Source organism: Harpegnathos saltator, unplaced genomic scaffold (assembly GCF_003227715.2).
Source record: "Harpegnathos saltator strain DR-91 unplaced genomic scaffold, Hsal_v8.6 scaffold111, whole genome shotgun sequence".
Classification (NCBI taxonomy): Eukaryota; Metazoa; Arthropoda; class Insecta; order Hymenoptera; family Formicidae; genus Harpegnathos; species Harpegnathos saltator.
The window spans coordinates 857,632-876,188 of NW_020229886.1; the positions used below are offsets into that span (position 1 = coordinate 857,632).

At 35.3% G+C, this 18,557-nt stretch overlaps 1 protein-coding gene and 1 long non-coding RNA gene across 2 annotated transcripts; both read left to right on the forward strand.

Annotated features, from left to right (window-relative positions):
• Positions 1-931: 931 nt before the first annotated feature.
• Positions 932-3,426, forward strand: LOC105184339 (uncharacterized). The gene is made up of 2 exons (XM_011143099.3): positions 932-1,172; positions 1,597-3,426. The coding sequence occupies exon 2, from the start codon at positions 1,648-1,650 to the stop codon at positions 2,188-2,190; it is 543 nt and encodes a 180-aa protein (XP_011141401.2). The 5' UTR covers positions 932-1,172; positions 1,597-1,647; the 3' UTR covers positions 2,191-3,426.
• A 1,046-nt stretch (positions 3,427-4,472) lies between these two features.
• On the forward strand, positions 4,473-18,557 carry LOC105184292 (uncharacterized). Its single transcript, XR_849847.3, has 4 exons — positions 4,473-5,285; positions 12,814-13,250; positions 13,601-13,760; positions 17,961-18,557. It is a non-coding gene; the product is annotated as an uncharacterized LOC105184292 (long non-coding RNA).

Here is an 18,557-nt window from a genome sequence, read left to right on the forward strand (position 1 = left end):
CGCATTGTTCGGAACTATTTAAACGATACTTTCCCTAATCGATGGATAGGTAGAAGAGGAACAATTGAATGGCCACCGAGATCGCCCGATATTGCACCACTTGATTTCTTTCTTTGGGGCTACATGAAAAATTAAGTTTATTTCACTAAACCTCGTAACCTGGATGAGCTTCAACAACGGATCATAGACGAATGTGCTGCAATACCTCCAGAAATGATAAGGAGTGCGACTGACAATTTGTACGTCCGCTTAGCACACTGTCAAATGGTCAATGGGGAACATTTTGAACATCTCTTGTAATCTCAGGCCGAGTTACAAGATGCTTTGCCTTCGGTGGCCGGGACTAACTGAACCTTGTCTTCAGTGGTCGGGTTTAAGACACCTTGCCTTCAGTGGTCGGGTTTGAGACACCTTGCGTTAAGTGGCCGGGTTTGAGACACCTTGCCTTAAGTGGCCGTGTTCCGAGACGCTTTACTTTCAGTAGACTTCACGGTCAGAAGAAGTAACGTAAAACGCATAATTTTGAGATCAAGATCAAGGTAGAAAACGTCATATCCGAACGTAAAATTTTTCATTCTTGACACTTTTAGGTCAAAAGTATGGATTTTCAGTCCTAAAAAAGTCCGGTTTGACCTTAATAATAATCTTAACTCATGACCTTGAGAATAAGGGCAAGATCATGGCTGAATGTCCCTCGTTGACCTCTACATTCTTATTCTTATGCGTAACATTGCTCCCTAGCAGGTGCATTTTCGAAGATATTCGCGTTTTCAGCCTAAAACAAGCTTAGACCTTTATGTGACCTTCAGAGGTCAAATTTGGCAGTGTTTAAGGTCATATCCGAACGTAAAATTTTCCGCTCTTTTCATTTCTGGGGTCAAAAGTATGGAGTCCTATTTAAAAAAATTGACCTGACCTTGAAATGACCTTCAAGGTCATTGTCAAGGTCAAATCCAAGGTCACCGTCAGATAGCCAGGAAAAAATCATAAAAACCCAATACTTAGTATTTTTTCTAGAAGTCATATTTTTCAAGTTATTCTGCTCTTCCGTGACTTTTATAACACCCTGTATAGCTTGTGGGCAGAAGGGATATGAGGAAGTGCGCCGACAAAACCATACCCAAGTATTCGTACACTGCAACACCGTATACAAGGCTTTATATTTAAGTCAGGTATTTTAGAGGATGTGTTTAATATGTTGAATTTGAATGTTTGTATGATATATTACTGTACCCAGTTAAAATAATAGTCTAAAAGATGTAGAAACATTCAAAAGAATGTCTTACATTCTTTTGACGCTTTATGAACATATTTACATCTTTAGGACTTTTATTTTATATGGGAGTCAATGAAAGATCTTTGAGCAAAGCGAAAATCACAAAAGTGAACAAATTCATAAGATATCTAATAAAATGATAAATATTCTAAGACATTCGTTCACTGTAATTTTTATGTTGTATAAATATTTTTATTAGGCTTGAATGTGGTTATGAATGTAGTTTGTAATTGTGTACGTCTTTACTGTATATATATTTACTATACATAACTAACTTTAATGTAAGATATATATTGGTTTATAGCATAATTTATTTTCAGGTACAGACATTTGAACCGAAGGAGAGACATGCAGTATTGTTGGTTGATGAAATGTCTATAAAGCCAGGTTTGCAGTACGATAATTCCAGTGCGTCAGTTATTGGTCGATCCACAATGAAACTATCTGGTGAAATTAATAGTTCGAACAAGCAAGCTACACATAGTCTTGTGTTCATTCTATGCGGTATTTCCACTAAATGGAAACAAACAATTGCTTATAAATTTACAGCAAATTCATTCTGTCCACACGAAATGGTTAAGGAGATTGAAACAATTATTCAAAAAGCACATTTTATTGGATTAACCATTAAAGTAGTAATCTCCGCCATGAGTGCGCTAAACAGAAGTTGGTGGAAGATTTTGAATATTACAGGTAAAAAGTGGACCACAGTTAATAATTATATCCAACATCCATGTGATAAGAAAGAGAAATTATATATCATGCCAGATTCTGTCCACGTCTTTAAAAATGTTGCATGCTCTTTAACAGCAGGAAACACTTTTTATTTAAATGCAACATTAGTTCAACAATACAATTTACCGCACAATGAAATAACTATTACTCCTATTCGCGACATATACAACTTTGATTAAAACGATACGTTAAAACTGTGTCCGCATCTAAAACAAAATGCTATATACCCATCCCATTTCGATAAAATGAATGTGGCCTTAAGTGTAGGAATATTAAATAATAGTGTTGCTGCAGCTATATCTTACCATATAAACAAAGGTAACATTAGAAATATACATAGTACCACTGTCTGGTTTCTCACTACTATGCATAAGTGGTTTACACTTATGTCGAGTCGCTATCAAAAACTTGCACTGTCCCATTATAATGGAAACATATACGACGATAATATAACATTCTTGAAAGATTTTATAGAAATTATTCGAGGAATCACTGTTGGAAATACACAGAATGGAACATGGAAACCTTTTCAAACCGGATTAATTCTTTTTACGTAGACTGTTTTAGATCTGCAAGCAGAATATTTAGATCGGTACAATTTTAAATATTTATTATTGGGACGATTTACGTAGGATGCGTTGGAATATTTATTTTCAGTCATCCAAAGCAGAAAAGTTGTACCCGATATACATGATTTTAAAAAGGCATTACGACTGATTTGTTTATCGCAATTTCATGCACACATTAACCATGGCAATTACTCCATTGAAGACTCTGAACATCTTATTCGATATTGTAAAGAGATAAAAGAAGTTGATTTTCAGCATACGTCTGTTGAGGAACAATATCTCGAGAATATGGAAAATAATTTATGGGATAAAGAAATATTTAGATCATTAAGTGGAAACGAATCTGGATTAAACGATGACACACAAAGCTCATTATATTACTTAATAGGTGCTTTATTACCAAAAATTAAAAAAACTTGTAAGCATTGCGATCATTGTTTTAATGCACTTGCAAACACTGCAGATGATTCGAATAATAATCTAAGTACGTTCACTAAATTACGACAATATAAAGAAAATATATTACTTTTTCCAACCATGGAACTGTATAATACAATGTATAATACAATGTATAAGTGCGAATTATTATTTCGATCCAATGAAATACATTTAGTCTCAAATAATTTAAATGTTACTGAGTTTATAGATAAATTATTACACTTGTGTCCAAAAACTATTCCGGAGTATCATAATATATTTTATAAACTTATAAAAAAATTTATGATAACAAGAACTCACTTTTCATTGAAAAAAGATAACAGTACTATTACCTTAGTTAATAAGAGTAGTCGAAGTGTTGGAATGAAAGCAGCTATTACAAATGTTAAACATTATTAATAATAAATATATTTTAATATTATCATTGATTTTTTCCTCATGCACAATTATATTCATATTTACAGAATGTTAAGTAATTGTCGTCTACTATGCATATAATGTTTATTCTTATGAAAATGTAAGTACAAAAGTCCCGAACGAAAATGTTAAGTTCTTCAATACTTTACGAGATATAAGTGATCAAAATAAAGCTTTTTTGTACACTATGTTTTGGAGATCTAAATAGATAATAATTATTCTTTTCGATGAATTTCAAGTAAACTTTACTTTAACAGAATTTTTATTTAAGGCTTAGCTATAAAGATGCACTATATCATAAGTTAGAAAGTCATTATAAATCATTATCTCTTTCAACAAAATAGCTTAGAACTTTTAAATTTGAATATTCATGAGAAATAATGGCATATATTACTTAACTATGTATCGCTTTATATATATAATACACATAATAATGTTTATAACGAATATATGATTTGAATGCCCGCGCTTGCCTTGGCCCCAAAATGGAGGACGATTGTGGTACTTTATATATCTAGTGACTTTAGGCTCGGCTAAAAGCGGCCTATGGCCGGTATTCATAGTCGGATCTTATATTTAAGACCGTCTTAAGTTTATTTTCAAACTCTGTACAAAGCATTTCATTGGCTATAGAGTATCTGAAAGTGAACTTAAGACGGTCTTAAATATAAGACCTGACTATGAATACCAGCCTATGACACCTCTCCTTCTTCTCTCTGACGCAACCATTGGTTTGGTTTCCATCGTAATTCTACTTCGGTGCAGGTTCGAATTAGGGTACTGTTTCCAGTGGAAGCAGAGCAGAAATGAGGAAGACCCAATAAGAATTGATATTTCAGTAGAGCCAACTTAAATGACCATATATTTCTTGTTCGGAACATCTTGTTGTTGACATTTATTTTCTATAAATGTAACTGCTTACCTGAATAATTTTAATAATGTGAGATAAGTCATGGCAATCATGTTTCATAAAGGAATGCTTGCACTTTAAATTATATGAAGTTACTTTGTAGTCGTCACCAATTTCTCTAGTGATTAAGAAAAGTTAGTACTATGTACTTCCAATCAGTTTCAACCGTTTCCATCGATTAAATTTGAATATCAATTCGTTGCCACTCCGATAAAACTTATGGATCGAAGCGGGAGTGAAGCTCATGTTACTCCCGATCTTATTGTGACGCGTTTCCATCGGCTTAAATTTTGTCTTACGCCGCAACAGATGCGAAGTATATAGCAGATATCGCCACAAGGCGTGTTCGTTACGTTTCGTATTTTTCGGGTACTGTCCCTTCCCTGTCTGCATAGACGTGGCAAGAACATGGCAAGCATGTCGCTGTGATATCATTACGTTGTAGCGACGTGCTTGCCACGTACGGTGCAGTCAGGGTTACTCTAGATACGAAGATCTCCGTGCGGAATAATACGGACTCTTTTTATCGTAATAAACGTAATAAACGTAATTAACATATACTTTATTTAACACAGTCTTAAATAATACTCTATCACAGCCAGACAACTCGCGTCTTATCTCGCCTTTGTACAATAACCGTCTCCGTTTCTTTCTTTCGTTTTTTGTAAGTATATGGAATGAAATCTCACTCTCCCTCTAATTGGTGCTGTCCAGAGTTGCCATTTAGTATCACCAGAATTTAGAGGATTGGACAAGTTGGTTGCCACAATTTGGTTCTACGTCGCAACAGATGCGAAGTAATTTTTCGGTGGAAACTAAGCCATTTTTTATCACTTCATAACTTTCGATTCGTTTGAGAGCGACACTTTTTTCTTTCAAAATCGTGTTCTACGCATCAAAATACACAATTGTGCAAAGTTTCGGCGAAATTAATGAGAAGGTCCGTATTTTTCATAATTACCTTATTTTATTATTTAATGTATGATGTAATGTAATATGATGATGTAATGTATGATGTAATTTAAAAATACATTGCTTCTGGAAGTCATGAATATAGAAATACAAAATATCGATTTTTAGTAATAGATTGATATAGAACAGATTTGTGGAAAATTTTTGAGGTAAATAAACAATTTCTAGAATATACAGTATATGAACTAGCTTTGCGAATAGTAAGATGACTAAAGCTTATATTTATTTTATACCCATAACTTGTTATATTTTGATAAGTTATAATTTACATGGCAATATTTTAATGAATTCCTTGATAGATATATTAGTAAAGTTATGTGCATGCTGATATAAAGGTGAAAACTTGTTAATAGATTTAAATCCTACAATCAAGTTTATTTAGTGGATTTTAGCTTAGCTTCTCGTTGTACAACAAGCACTGAATTAAAAGTGGATCTAAAAAAGGCACATAATGGAACTTTACAATATACAAGCAGAGATGCTCATATGGGAGGTAACAATTGAGGAAAATTCTAATTGCAATATATGTTCCTTCTTGAATCTTAACTAGAAAAATAACATATTCTAAATGCATATCTCTTCTTTTAGTGCCAATAGTGCATAGTGATATTGAAATTTTGTTTTACAATATGATTCTTTGGCTGTGGTTCATTTCGGTGGGAAAAATTGTCTGATAAAGTTAATATTCAGAAAGAAATGGAAAAAGCTTTCGGAAATATAAGTAATTTTTTGGACAAATGTTTTCCTGGATCAGTTCCACAATTTATACATAAATTTATGACTTTATTAAGCAGCATGAAATTTAATGAAACACCATGTTATGAAAAATTTAAAGACATATTAATAACTGGTTAAAAAAAAACTACATCACAAATCAAATGGAAAATTAGGGTTGAAAAACACATCCATTCAAAAGATTTCTACTAAATCTACATCACAGAAAGTATTAGGTCAATCGGAAAGTTCCGTCCATTTTCTTGCAAAACGTATGCCTTTATTTAAGAAACGAAATAAAACAGTACATCAATCAAAGTATTGTCCATCGTTAGCGATGACATTTCCCCATCTTTCGGTCAGTAAGCGAATTCCGCGGCGAAAGAATGACTCATCTTTGGAGGTTATCCAGTCAGAAACCTATTTTTCGACGTTTTCATAAGAATTGAAGCATTCCTCAGCAAGTGCGTGTGCCATCGACCGAAACAAGTAATAGTCGGAAGGGGCACAGTCTGGTGAATAAGCCGCATGGGGTAACACTTCCCAGCGAAATGCTTCTAATGTTTCCTTGACAGATTTTGTGACGTAAGGCCAAGCGTTGTCATGAAGCAAAATCACTTTATGCTGTCTCGTTTCATATTCTCGTCGTTTCTCGTGCAATGCTCGGCTCAAACGGATCATTTGTTCTCTGCAGAGATCCCCTGTGACTGTTTGACCACTTTTCAACAGTTTATGGTACAGCACACCCTTCTGATCCCACCAAATACAGCATTACCTTCTTTCCGTGAATATTCCACTTTGGCGTCGATGTTGAAGGTTGGCCAGGATCGCAAATAGTTTTCCGACGTTTAGAATTGTCAAAATAAATCCATTTTTCATCTCCAGTGATGGTACGATGTGAAAACCCCTTTCTGTGTTGCCTAGCGAGCAAAATTTCAGCAGGTGGTTTTTCGCCTTTCAATGTCTCTTGGTTTCAGTTCATACGGGATCCATTTTCCTTCCTTGTAAACCTTTCCTAAGGCTCTCAAACGATCGGAAATGACAGATTGAGCACAATTTAATGTTTCTGCAAGTTGCTTTTGTATTTGACATGGGTCTTCGTCCACCAATACCTGCAATTCTTCGTGTTCGAATACTCTTGGCCGTCCAGAACGCTCTTTGTCCTCTACATCAAAATCACCAATTTTAAAGCGTCGAAACCATTTTCTGCATGTTTTATCGGAAGGAGCATTATTACCATAAACTTCTACAAGCATTCGATGAGTTTCAGCTGCAGTTTTCTTCCAATTGAAGCAAAAGATTACTTCGAGCAAATGACGCTTATTTGGCTCAAATTTCGACATTTTCGATGCAATGAAAAACAATGTTATTGATGCAAACATATACTTTTATGTACAGAATGTTATTGACAGATGTCAAAATAATTAACTATTAAACTTCGTTTAGACATTATAGGTTAACGACAGTTCTAGCTATAGCTACTTGTCGCTAAACGGACGGAACTTTCCGATTTATCTAATAGATCTTCTGTCCTCTTCTGCTATCTCTTCACTATCAACTCGTTCCGCTGCTGATCTCTTCCGCCAATCATTGCATATTTACGTTACCCAGATAGCCAAACCTATGCGAGCAGATTTCGAGCAAAGCCTGCTATCATAGTTTGATGGCAAATAGGCAACAAATTTAACGCAGAATCTGTTATATCAAATTATGTCATCAATCTGCAGTCAAATATGCGCCAAATCCTGTTGTCGGATATTTGACGACAGATTTGTAGCAAAAACCGCGCAAGACTTGCAGTAATTTGATTGGCGGCAGATTGGCGGTAGAAACCGAGCAAACTCTGCGCGCAGACTCTGCACGTAGTTTCGCAGCAGGACTTACGCGGTTTCTGCCGACAATTTGCTCGCACGGCCTGTCACGCAGGTCCTGTCGACAAAACACGAGCCTAATGAAGACACAAATGGCTATGGTTTTGATGTGGGGATCTGATCGAAATTGGCACCAATCTGCGCGCATTCTGCTAGCATTTTGCTTACTGGGTTACGGTAAATTAAATTTTGACACTGATGTGTTGGGAGGAAAAATTTACCTAAATAATTCTCAGATGTAATAAACCAATAAAATTTCTCAAGTACACCTCCAGTACACTTCTCCAGTACACTTTTCTTAACTTAATGATGCTGTGTATAGTTTGAACTTCTTTTAATGTTTGCTTCATTTTTTTCTCTGCCGATTTCATGGCTTCCTCGTGCGACTCTATCGTTTTCTACTCTTTCTTAGCCGCCGATCTTTTCTGACTGTAATACTTCTGAATATTACCGAATGCTATATGAGCTAAGTCTACATCAATGATCATAGATCTCAACTCGGACTCTTCGTCGCTTTCTTCATAAGGATCATGTAACAATAAGGAAATGTGATTTGTCTCCAGATTTAATTAATCGGTGATATTTTCTTCCAATCCAATAGCATATATATCTTGTATATATAAAGTGATAAATGATAAATAATGATTCCTAACATAAGATAGTATTAGTACATTTGCAGTCGATAACATACATACGAAAAGTGTGTACGCTTGCGGATGATTGCGCTTATTTTGTGCAGTTTGGTTAAGTAGTGATCCTCAAATTCACAATTATACGGATTACCCATGTCACTAGAAAAAAAAACTGTCGAAACCGTTTTGCTCTCCAGTGTACATAAAAAATCGCATTTTAATTGTTTATTGCATATCATAGTATGTCATGGCGTTTCATAGTCTATTACTCTTGATATGTTTAGTGACTATCAATGTATCGAATTTGTGGATTTGTTGAGACGCACACAGTCGAAATTATTATAATATCGTAAGTATGTTAATTATTTTATTATTTAATTGGCTGAGTTCTCGAAAGCGCTGACGTTATGTTAGTTAGTACATAAATGCTTTACGAAACTCAGCTAATACAGGTAGTTTTTTATAGCAATATGTCTTGTACGAATAACATGTAATAAACAATTGAAACGCGATTCTTTATATATACGTTTTTCGCGCATTATCGACTGTAAGAGTATATACTTTTCGCGCGTTATCGATTGCAAGCGCTACTGATACTGTCTTGTGTTAGAAATTCGAAAAGGACAACCAATGACGACATTTCTTACTTAAAAATTTTCATATTGAAACTATACATCGTAATATCTCAGCTTCTAGAATACATAGAGCAAAAATAAAAATACGTCATATAACTCAACTCTAAGCTATCAATTAAGCCTAATGTGAAGTAAAAATTAATCTCTTTCTGTAACTTTTTATTGATAATAATTGTAAAATTTGTTATTTATATATCTAGTGATTTACTCGATAAAAGCGACTTTTCAATCATGAATATCTATATTTCTGAAAAAGATTTCCATATTTTCAAAGAAGGGTATTATATTTTTCATTCCAGAAAAATTTTAAAACCCTATATTTTAATTGTTTCCTATTTAATGTGCAGTTAAATTTTATTATACTCATATTCAATGTTTCAGTGTTTGTTCTCTATATAACATAATATGTGAATTATATATTTTAATAAAATAAATATCAATATTTATAATATTGCAATTAATATTAATAATATAAATTTGCAATATTGTAGATTTCAAAATTTGATTGATTAAAATATAAATTATATATTATAAATAAAATATAAATAATATATAAATTATATATTATATCGTATATACAGGATATTTGTAAAATCCTATCCCACCCCTGGATCTCGAAAACGGTTTTAAATATGGAAAAATGTTTCAGACAAAAGTTGTAGAATATTGAGAGGGATACATGATAAAAATATGGACTTGACCTTGAGTGATTTTATCAAGGCCAGGTTAATGTGATCGATGTTTCCTTAAATGGAACCTCCTATTTTTTATCACATATTCTTGTAGTCCTTGTCGAGACATTTTCAAAATACTGCCTATTTTTGTTTTTTTAAGCCATTCCCAAGATATGAAGCTTCAAAGTTGACATACCGCCGGCATTCGCATTACCCAAGGTGTACTGCGTGGAGGTTGCACGGTCCGACTTATGCCTCTTATGTATGTGTGCGTGTGTGTGTCACAGTAGAGATAAGCACCCCACGGTTCGTCACTCCCGTAGTATTTTTTGACTCCAAACTCTTTCCACTGTGTGTGTGCGTGTGTTGTGGCCCTAAAAAGGGCCAATTTTGTGTGTATGTGTTTCTTCAGTCAAAATTCTCTCCTCTCTCTCTCTCTCTCTCTCTCTCTCTCTCTCTCTCTCTCTCTCTCTCTCTCTCTCTCTCTCTCTCTCTCTCTCTCTCTCTCTCACTGTCTCTCTCCATCATTCTTCTTCTCTTTCCCCTTATATTAGTTATTTTCTTGCCGTTACTGCAAAATGAGCACCGGGGGCACTGAAATCGTGGGGTCCTTATCTCTACTGTCACACGCGCGCGCGCGCGCACACAGAAGAGGCGTAAATCGGACCGTGCAATCTCCACGCGGTACGTACACCTTGGATAATGCGAATGCCGGCGGTATGTCAACTTTGAAACTTCATATCTTGGGAATGGCTTGCGCAAAAAACAAAAATAGGTAGTGTTTTGAAAACGTCTAGACAAGGGCTACAAAAAGATGCAATAAAAAATAGGAGGTTCTATTTAAGAAAACATCGATCGCATTGATCTGGCCTTGATAAAGTCACTCAAGGTCAAGTCCATATTTTTATCATATGTCCTCCTCAATATCCTACAACTTTTGTCTGAAATATTTTTCTATATCCAGGGCCGTTTCCGAGATCCAGGGGTGGGGTCGGACTTTACAGATATCCTATATAGATAAAATAATATTGATAATATTAATCTGCATTAATATATATACCAATGTATATAATATGTATATAATATGGTAAAAAAAGGAGTGATATAATCCTAAAAAAACTTATCTTTCTAAAAAAAATAAAAAACTGGTGCCAAGTACATGCGCTAGGTGAAAATGTTTATTAGTTAAATATACAGGGTGCGTACGGTATTTGAGGACACTCATATATGTGAATGTAATTTCTGGAGAACAATTTTGTTTGTTTTTTTCTTGTCAGATCATGAATAGAGGACTATAAAATAACGCAAGAAATGAAGAGACATGCAGTTATCGTCGCTATATGCGCGAAACCGATTTAGAAATCTCCAATTTTCTCAATTGCGCCCGATCATTCGTAGATAAGGTTCGTCGTGAATTGGAAGCATTAGCTGGCGATGTAGAAACTATTGCAAAACGCAAAAAACATGAGGAACGTTCGGACACTACTAAAAATACACAATTTGTCCAACAAGTGCAAGAAATCGTTGACGAAAGCCCTTCAAAGTCCATGAGGGCCATTGCGAGGGACCTGAATGTCTCTGAGAGCCTAATCCGTCGAGTTGTCCACGAAGACCTCTGCTATACGTCCTACGTTATGCGCAGAGGACAGTTTATGTCGGCACAAACTCGGGAATAGAGACTTATCCGAGAAAAACGTCTTTTGAACAAGTTTAAGCACCCTGAAGTTCCTAACATGTTGTGATTTTTTTCTGACGAAAAAAATTTCGACCAAGACCAAAAAATCAATAGGAGAAGTGACAGGTAGTTATGCTCACATCCTACAGAGGTTCCCCGTGTTATGCACACGAAGTTTCCAGCAACTGTCATGGTTTTAGGAGTTGTGAACAACGAAGGACATGTTATGCCACCCCACTTCTTTCGTCAGGGGCTTTGGGTGAATGCTGCCGCCTACATCGAGGTTTTAGAAACAGTTGTGAAATCCTAGATTGATAGTGTACGTGGGGACAGACCATATATATTCCAGCAAGACTGTGCTCCTTCACACAAAGCCATGACGACACAAGATTGGATGACCGAAAATTTCTATGGCCACATTACCCCAAACTTATGGCCACCTAGCTCCCCAGACCTTAATGCTCTGGATTATTACGTATGGGGTGTAGTTGAGCGGGAGGCCAATAAACATCTTCATAATAATATTTTATCACTGAAGGATGCTATAACAACAATAATGATCAAAATGAACAAAGAGCATTTGATTCGGGCATATAATTGTTTCCGACCTCGGATTGAGTCCGTTATTGCCGTTAATGGGGATTTTATTGAGTAATTGTATAGTCTAGGAGTCAATTAACGTCGTGTAAAAATTTCATAGAATTATAATAAATTTTGCAAAAAATATGAACAAATTAGTTTTAATGTCAATTTGTCCTCAAATACCATACGCACCCTGTATTACAAAAAGTTAAAATTTTAATGAAGAATATATTACAAAAAATCATATAGTACAAAAATCCGTTTAAAAGAGGATTCTCGTGTAACCGGTTAAAAAAGCCCATTTTTTTATATAAATCGATAGTTATCTATATCCCCCCGAGAGGATGGGGGGGGATAACTTTTATTATGTTCTTTAAAAATATTGAACAGGTATTTTTTATTTCTCAACCCAATGATCATTTCTGGAGAATTGCGGAAAATATAATTTTTTGCGATTACAGCGCCATCTATCACGAATAAAAAAAAAAGTTTCGGACAAAATTTACGTATTTTATGGCGTAGAATCCGTATCTGCAATAAAAAATGGGGGTTTCCATTTAAGATTTCAAAGTTGCCCCCAACCCCCACCCCTAGGGGGTGGGGTGGGAGGTCGAGTTTGGTATCATTGGATGTCCTCCTTCGAGACTAACAACTTTCATTAACCACTTTTTTTTATCCAATGCATAGTTCTCGAGATATTTCAATGTCTTCAGATAAATCGTGCACCCTGTATATGAAGATTTGTTGAAACCTGAGCTAGTGAAGAGAGGGCATACGCAAAACGTAAACGAGAGTTTTAACTCAATCGTTTGACACTTAGCCTTCAAACATTCATAAGGAGTGCAGCATCAGGCATAAAAACCGTTGAAATCGCAGCTTATATTGCCGCGGGCTTATTCAACGAAGGCTATTTTGCCATTCTAAAGTTGATGGATGTCTTGGAAATAAAAATTGGATCACAATATAAAAAATACGCCGATTCATACGATGCCGCGCGAATCAAGCGCTTAGAGCGAGCCAGCATCAGCAGCAGCAAAGAAGCTCGTGCTGCTCGTAGACTGCAGCAAATCGAACAACAGCAGTTTTTCGAAGAATCGGAAGGTTTCTATAACTATACGGCCTTGGAATTGCTGATTAGCTCAAAGTAACTGTAAGTATTTAAATACTAATGTTTTTCCTGAGCGAAAACTTTAAACAGGTTTTTCTCAGAACGACTTTTTTTAAACTGGTGGAACGGAGCTGAAAAACTACTTAACCTATCGCGTTCTCCTGACGTGTGTTTCTAAAAAATTGTTTTTTTCAGCGACTGTACTTGTCATAGCAACAATATTTTTAATTTAAATAACTTTTATAGCTTGATCAAAATGGATTTTTATAGAAAAATCGTACCTTTTTCTCTGTATGCTACAATTTTATCAATTTCAACTTTTTTTTACATTATATTAGGTATAGTCGCTATGTTTTGATGTAAAATAAACAAATTTGTTTTGCTTGTTTCAGACTACTATAGTCGGAGCTAGATGTTCCACCATTTGGTGCCTGCATTGCTGAAGTGGTTAGAAGCATGCTTCTATATCTAAATATAAATATATATATATATATTGCATTACAAAAATTATCTTCTACTTTTTTAAACATCTATTTCATCATATAAAAAGGTGTAAGTAATTTCAATAAATAGTTTTTGAATAAAAAATCCTTAATATCACCTTTATTTTTATGAAAGAAGAAGAGCGTACTAGGTGGCGACGGGATGCCGTGCGTTCGGGACCTGCATCTTATTTTTGTTCCGAAGAGAGAAAAATATCGAGAGCGCGGTATTCGCTAGACCGGGAATCGAACCCGGGTATTTCGCTTGCCGGGTGACTGCTCTAAACCACTGAGCTACCTGACGCTGCACGCTCACGACACTCTCCTCTCCCTAATGTTAAGAGATGTCGTTCGGAAACGACATCTCTAGTGCTATCTCGAGCGCACGGCGACTATAGGGAGAGACATTGTTACTTGTACCTAGTGGTACAAGCTGGTGGTCTCTCAAAGTCAAAGGTTGCTATCCTTTAAGACCTGTTGAGAATCCCCTTTTAAATCAATTTTTTTGTAAGTTGTGATATCAAAAAGTTGCGCCAAAATAAAAATGAAAATTTGTACATTATTTATATCATATTTGACATTCAAAATGTTATATCCAATAAAATATTGACTTGAACATAAATATGACATTCAATAAAATATAAAAAAATATTACATGCAATAAAATCAGCGGCGCCAGAACTATTCATACGGGTGAGCCACATGTAGACCAGCGTTTATATGGGTGAACTATTTTTATTATATATTATATATTATTTTATCATTCATTTTAACCCATTAACGCCCAAAAGTTCTAAAATATTAGCCTTATTTTGCAACTATATTTTATGTAGAGAAACATATTATATAAGGTTGGAATAGCATTTTCTTATGTTTTCGGGGTCGTTTTACAAGATTCCGGCATCAGAATTTGTTTAGATTCACAATAAAATCCAATATGGTGGAATTTTTGGAAAAAAGACGTGAAAAATCGACAATTTTATTTTTTATAAGCTTGATTTTGTATCAAAAACGTTACTTTGATACAAACACTAGTATCATATCTTGTCTAAAAAATGTTGAACATTCAACGCTCAGTGAGCATATGTTGTGGGCATCGCAGGCATGCTATTCCGCACGCTTGGGCCGGATTGGCAGACAACAACAGTGGACCGGTACGCACCGTTGTTGCCTGTCAATCCGATCCAAGCTGTGGAGTAGCAGGCCCGCAATGTCCGACCATTGCGCATTTATTCGCTCATTTATTTAATAATTTTTCTCAAAACTTTACATAGTTGATTTCTATATTCCCGTCCGTTGTACTTATCTCGATGTTTTTTATGTTTTTTATAAAGTTTGTAATTTTATAATTATCCACCCTGTATATGTGTGTGTGTACGTCTCGAAAATAATTCATGAATATGAAAATAATAGAAGAAAATTCATGAAAATCGGGAAATTTTCACAATTATTCTTGCCTTTTAGTCACCATCTTGGATCCGCCATTTTGAAATTCTCTAATATGAATTAGTTGTCAGCAAATATCTTAAAATCAGTACCGTGGATAATAAATTGATGCTAAATATTAGGATTTTGCGAAGTTATTCTAAAAATACATTATTTTTTAAGTTTTTTTCGCTCAAACCACCATTTTGAGACAGCCATCTTGAATTCACATTTTCACCAATGCATACCTTGAAAGTTCAACATTTTTGTGACAAGATGTGACACTTTTATCTGTATCAAAGTAACGTTTTTGATACAAAATCAAGCTTATAAAAAATAAAATTGTCGATTTTTCACTTTTTTTCCAAAAATTCCACCATATTGGATTTTATTGTAAATCTAAATAAATTCTGATGCCGGAATCTTGTAAAACAACCCCGAAAACATAAGGAAATGCTACTCCAACCTTATATAATATGTTTCTCTACATAAAATACAATTGCAAAGTAAGGCTAATGTTTTAGGATTTTTGGGCGTTAATAGGTTAATGTTTCTAACCGTCGCGCTTTGTCTCTGGGAGAAATTAACTATGAAGATAGAATTTAAAATTAATTATAGAATTTTAATTATAAAAATAATTTCATATAAAACGCTGAAAACTTAGACAGAATAGGACAGCATAACTATGCTAAAATTTTTCAAAATTTTAGCGTGGGCCAAAAAGTGGGGTAGCGTATTTTCAGGAGGGCCAGTGCCCACCCAGGCCGACCGAATAATATCCTAAGATGTCGAAAGAAAGAATCAATTTAATTATTAGGAGTACAAATAAGTTTACGCCGTTTTCTATCAAAAATTAGGAATTTATTGTGAAAGAACGGTACATTATGTTTTATTCAAAGTATTGTTCATCACTAGCCACTACTTTTCCCCATCTTTCTGGCAGCATTCGGATACCTCGTCGGAAGAACTCTTTATCTTTTGAGGCTATCCACGAATCGACCCAATTTTTAGTATCTTCATATGATGTAAAGCGCTGCTTAGACAGGCCATGTGCCATCGACCGGAACAAGTGATAATCGGAAGGGGCAATGTCTGGTGAATACGGCGAGTGGGGTAGGACTTCCCAATTAAGTGTTTCCAAATAGGTTTTGACCGGTTTTGCAACATATGGCCGAGCGTTGTCATGTAAGAGAATAATTTTGTTGTGTCTGGAGTAGTAATGGGCGCGTTTTTCCTTGAGTACTCGGCTCAATCTCATTAATTATGTTCGGTAGAGAGCTCCAGTAATGGTTTCGCTCGGTTTGAGCAACTCATAATACACGACACCAAGCTGATCCCACCAAATACACAGCATGAGTTTTTTTCCATGAATATTCAGTTTGGCTGTCGATGTTGAAGCATGGCCAGGTAGTCCCCATGATTTTCTCTTCTTTGGGTTATCGTAGTGGATCCATTTTTCATCATCAGTGACTATACGATGCAAAAAACCCTTTCTTTTATGCCTGGCAAGCAGCATTTCACACATGCAAAATCGGCGTTCAACGTCTCTCGGCTTCAGTTCATATGGAACCCAATTTCCTTGTTTTTGAATCATTCCCAACGATTTTAAACGATGTGAAATTGCTTGTTGAGTCACTTGCACTGAGTAAGTGCAAGTTCTTCTTGCGTTTGGCACGAATCTTCCAATAATGCTTCCAATTCCGTGTCTTCGTATACTTTCGGCCTTCTACTACGTTCTTTGTCTTCCACGTCAAACTCACCGTTTTTAAACTTTTGAAACCACTCACGACAACTTCTCTCACTTAAAGCAGTCTCATATGCTTCTACAAGTATATACTTCTACAAGCAATCGATGCACCTCAGCTGCAGATTTCTTCAAATTAAAGAAGTAAATCAAAAGTTCCCGCAAATGACGCTTATTCGGCACAAAACTTGACATTTTCGCACGAAAAAAATTATGTGATGCTGATACGGAGTCACTAATACTTCAAGATTATGTTGTTACCAGATGTCCAAACTTACGATATTACGTTTTACATCTGACAATTTCAACATAAGCTTCTGGTGAAGCCATCTTTTGTCAAACAGCGGAAACTTATTTGTACTCCTAATAATTATTATTCGCTCTAGCGATGCCAAGTTTTTTGATATGTAAGTTTATATTTTATTCATAGACGGCGCGCCAGGAATGGGCCTGGGTCGCCGTCATAGAATATAGGTTATTTGTATAATGAATTTATCTTCCTATTCTTCTGGAATATATATATTTTTATTCGTAAGAATAAAAAAACATAAATTAAAAAAAGAATAACAAGAGCTAAGCGCGAACAGGCAACCTGGCGAGAACCAGTGCCGCGCCTAGTCTGCTGCGCTACGCTGTCATTTAGAAATAATTCTACAAATGTTAGAATAAGGCTGCAATCCCATAGACCGATATTTTCCGCGTAATGCGTATCGTGTAACCAATCAGAGACATTCCGCGTTTTCTGTTACGCCCTTGTCAAGAAAGTTGCGTATTACGCGAGTTTATTGCGCGTAAAGCGGTATAGCCGACATGGAGGCATTTGTAAGTTATTCTTTAGATATTATTATTCGTCAAAATTACGACAAAAACATTTGTACAGTTGTTTCATTTTCTGTATTTTATTTTATCTTAATTCTCTATATATCTTTCTTTTTTCTTATTTTGTTTTATGTATTTTATAGGTTATGTTTATTATGCATCTTTCTTTAGTTCTAGTTTCTAATGTAAAATATAATATGCAATTAAATAAAATTTTAAATACTCTTTATAAAAGTAAAATAATGTTTGTCATTATTTAACAGCAGTTATTATTCTTTGCAGCAAATTAAATGTGGATATTGCGGTGTGCTGTTGGCTTGCGGATCAAAAAATTTTAGAACACTAATGCTTCAAGCAATATGATGAAAACATACATGCAACAAATCTTGACGAAAGTAATGTAGCTACTGTGGGTATAAGTATTCCAACTGAACATGTATCATTTTGTATATTATATGAAATGTAGTATTATAAATATATGACTTTACGTGACATTCAAATCTCATCGTTCACATGGACAAAAAATTTGCGTAGTACATATTCGCGTAACCAATGAATTGTAACATTTAGAATTTCTGTTGGAATGTTCTGTTGGAATGTTCTAAGAGAATAGCAAGATATCATTGGTTGTATGCGATACGTTGCTGCCGTTTTATGTTCCATGTGCACTAAAAACATTCAATTCAGCGTAATAGAAAGCGCGGAACGCCTCTGATTGGTTACACCAGAGCTGGCCACGATCTGCACATTTCGGTCGAAATTCAGTAGGTGACGCCTACCGTCCCCCTCGCACCGCTCCGCGCTCAGCGGCCGGGGCGACGATCGTGGTGCACTCAGGCCCGTCGCTATATAAGAAATCAGCTGCGGCGTTACAGTATC

Excerpts from the sequence above, each read along its gene's own strand:
- LOC105184339 (XM_011143099.3), top strand. The coding sequence starts at position 1,648 with ATGTCTATAAAGCCAGGTTTGCAGTACGATAATTCCAGTGCGTCAGTT.